At 41.7% G+C, this 3,831-nt stretch overlaps 1 protein-coding gene across 1 annotated transcript; it reads left to right on the plus strand.

The window, feature by feature from the left end:
- Positions 1–1,433: 1,433 nt before the first annotated feature.
- LOC103194574 (olfactory receptor 10AD1-like) lies at positions 1,434–2,390 on the plus strand. Its single transcript, XM_007937980.2, has one exon. The coding sequence runs from the start codon at positions 1,434–1,436 to the stop codon at positions 2,388–2,390; it is 957 nt and encodes a 318-aa protein (XP_007936171.2).
- Positions 2,391–3,831: the final 1,441 nt, after the last annotated feature.

The following is a 3,831-nucleotide window of genomic DNA, read 5'->3' on the forward strand; positions in this document are numbered from 1 at the left end:
GAATTTTAGAATATAAAGTTCTCCTTATACGCTAGTAAATTGACAGTGTTTTGTAAATGTTCCATGACTCTTTAAAAGAAGGCATGTTTTCTGCTTGGAGTGGCTAGAGTTTGAAAGAGTTCTACCATATAAATGGACCCTTTTAAAATATATTATCTACATATTATATGCATGCTCTGTATTCCTACTTATCCCTCTGAACTACCATCTTGAAGTGTAGTATAATCCCATGAAGGCCAGGAGGGACCTTTCTTGTATGCTCTTGTATCCCTAGTACTATATTTGGAATAGTGTATGCACTCATTTATTAAGTGATAAACCTTTTTTTGGCCGTAAAATCTGGTGATGTACAATTGTCCTCAGTGCCCCATTCAAATAAAAAATGAGTTTTTATCCTTTTCCTTTCTCCCAATTGGGCTTGTAACAACAGATCCTTCAATCTGGAATCAGCTGTAATTGCTGCATTTCTTCATGAAGATACCCACTAAAGCTCCTGTGGTAGGTTCCACTCAAAGCTTGTGTTAGGATTAAAGGCTTTTAAATTATAAACACAGAAAAACAAAGACTGACAGAAATTAACTAAAACATTAGTGATTTCTCTCTGGGTGATTATATTTTTTTTATTTTAGTTTTGCTTTTTGCCATTTTCCACACACTTTATAATGAGAAGGCAATATTTTTATTGTTAAAAGAACAATGACAATCTTTCATTAGAAAAATCAGTCATTTTTTTTCTCTGATATTTCCACTCTCTGGCTTGAGTTCTACTCATGGAGTTTATACAGAAAAAGCAAATTCTCTCTTCTGGATTGAAACCACTTAGTGTTTGAAAAGACCACTTAAGATTCTCCCAGTGTTGTCCCTTTAAAATTTTCTTCACTGGTTGTCACATAATTGCTAGACCCTTCACCATCCTGTTTGCCTCTGAACACAGCCACATTGGTGGGTAATCATTTAAAACAGAAGGCCTAGAGCAGGATATAGAAGCTCTGGTAATGTAGTGCCTAAGGCATTTGACTGCTAACCAGAAGGCTGGCGGTTCAAACCCACCAGCCACTCCTTGGAAGGAAGGTTGGGCAACCTACTTCCATAGTGATATCCCCTTGGAAACCCAAGGAGGGGTCACTGTGTGTCGGATCCGACTCCACAGCAGTGGGATTAGTTTGGTTTTTTGGAGAGCAGGATACAATATTGACCCAAAGTACAATAGACCCACTTTTGGTTTATAAGATGGTTCTATTATTGCAGCCTGCATTAGGACCATTATTTTCAGTGCACATGGCACTACTAATTCACATGGAATTTACTGATATTTCTGTCTTGTTCCTCCATTTGCTGCCAATCTCTGTTTTTGCACAAAGGTTAAGCAAAGGAACACCTATACAGTTATCTCCCCAGTGCTTTTCCTATCATTTCTCTTCAACAGGCCTCAGATGATGGACCTCAAGAACAGCAGCACAGTGACAAACTTTATCCTCGTGGGCTTTGAGCAGAGCAGCCCTTCCACTCGGAAAATGTTCTTTGCCCTCTTCCTAACCCTCTACAGCCTAGCCATGGCCATGAATGGCCTCATCATCTTCATCACCTGGACAGACCCCAGGCTCAACAGTCCCATGTACTTCTTCCTTGGACACTTGTCCTTCCTGGATGTCTGTTTCATCACCACCACCATCCCACAGATGCTGGTCCACCTGGTGGTCAAGAACCACAATGTCTCCTTTGCCTCCTGCTTGATGCAGATGTACTTAGTTTTCGGTGTGGGTGTAGCTGAATGTATCCTGTTGGCTTTTATGGCCTATGACCGTTATGTTGCTATCTGCCACCCACTTAGCTATGCCCAGATCATGAGCCAGCAGGTCTGTGTGAGGCTGGTAGGTACTGCCTGGTTCTTTGGGATGATCAATGGCATCCTTCTTGATTATATGACCTTTCGTGGTCCATTCTGTAGAGACAACCATATAGAAAACTTCTTCTGCGAGGCTCCCATAGTGATCACCCTTTCTTGTGGGGACCAACAGTTTAGTCTGATGGTGATCTTTGCTGATGCCGTTGTGGTGCTGCTCAGCCCCATGGTGCTCATCGTCATCTCCTATGCCCGCATCCTGGCCTCCATCCTTGGCAGAGCCTCCTCCTCTGGTCGGGGGAAGACCTTCTCCACTTGCACCTCCCACCTGACTGTAGTCATCTTCTTCTACACCTCAGCCATGTTCTCTTACATGAACCCCCGCAGCACACATGGGCCTGACAAGGACAAGCCTTTCTCTCTCCTCTACACCATCATCACCCCCATGTGCAACCCCATCATCTACAGTTTCCGTAACAAGGAAATGAAGGGGGCAATGATGAGATCCCTGGGAAGAACCAGCCCAGCCAAAGCAGATTCTGTCTAGCAGGAAGAGTCGTGGAGGGGAAATTTCTTCCCTAAAGATTGACCAGCCCTGGCAGGTGGACAACTCTCCAGCAAGAGCATTTGTGGCTTCCTTTGTTTCATCATCAGACCTGAAGTGCCTTTCAATGTCTCATGCTTATCTCTCTGACTTCACTTAAAACACAGATTGAGTTTTGCACCTTTTCTTAATAATATATTTTCATGATAAGAGTGACAAGTATAATGGATTGGGGAATTTTATTCCAGAATTTGGACAAAAGAATGCTGCTTCTCGAGTAAAAGCCATTGAAAAGGCTGACCAGACCATTTTTTTCTAGAGAACTGCTTTCCAGGAGTAAAGTCTATTATTGGGAGCTCTGGATTGGGGAAAAGAGCAGATTGAGAGCCACAAGAGAAACAAAGAGATGCATGGAAGTCAGGAGAAGGCTAGGGGGCTGGGAACTGAGCTGTGAGGTATGTGATATCATCCCTATATGGTTCTCCTATATTCTTCAAGAAAGTTCCCAAAACCAGCAAGAGGAGGAAATTTATGCCAAATATGTGTGGATTAATGGGGAGGATGGAGGACAGAGGGAAGCACTAGTGTCTTAGATTTATAAATTGGAGGTGGAAGTTATAACAAAATCTCCCAGAGTCAAGGAAGCTTCTTATGACATCTTCATTGTACAGGAACATGACAAAAGTACTTCATATTATTTTCACGTTTATTTGCATCTACTTGAATATTTTGCCACTAGCCTGGATGCATGTTGAGCAATTTAAATGTCTCTTATATAAGAATAGAGATTGCTCCCTGTCTCTTATTTGACTTACAATGCATTCACATTCCCTGAGACGCTCTACTTTCATCTCTAACTTTCTCTACTGCTTCTATACATTTAATTATCATCTAGACCAGTGGTTCTCAACAGGGGATATTTGGCAATGTCTGAAGAAAGTTTTTAATTGTCACAATTTAAGGAGGGAGTATGCTACTGGCATCTAGTGGATAGAGTGCAGGGATGCAGCTACAATGCACAGGACATCCTACAATGCATAAGGCAATCCCCCACAACAAAGAATTATGTGACCCAAAATGTCAGTAATACAGAGATTGAGAAACTCTAGTCTAGAGAAAGAAGTGTTAAAAGGACAGAAACAGGCAAATGACAAAAAGTAGTAATATGAGGATAGAAGAGACAGAAAGAAACAAAGAGAAAAATAGGTTGCCAAATTCCATCTGAAAAGCCACTTCTGATTACCTGTGGGCAGGATTTCTGCTGGCACTGCAATGACAAGCAGCATTCTATTAATAAAACTTTCTCTAAAGTTTTTGTGTTTGTCTCTGTCTGATCCTATACCTACAATTAATAGAACTTTCCCTGTCCAACTATGTCCTTCCCTCTGCCACTAGCATGGACTCCTACTTACTTTCTGCGCCTTACTTTTTGTTAGCTTAGACA

Source organism: Orycteropus afer, unplaced genomic scaffold (genome assembly GCF_000298275.1).
Source record: "Orycteropus afer afer isolate SDZICR_OR568_19922 unplaced genomic scaffold, OryAfe1.0 scaffold00045, whole genome shotgun sequence".
Taxonomy (NCBI): domain Eukaryota; kingdom Metazoa; phylum Chordata; class Mammalia; order Tubulidentata; family Orycteropodidae; genus Orycteropus; species Orycteropus afer.

Excerpts from the sequence above, each read along its gene's own strand:
- LOC103194574 (XM_007937980.2), top strand. The coding sequence starts at position 1,434 with ATGATGGACCTCAAGAACAGCAGCACAGTGACAAACTTTATCCTCGTG.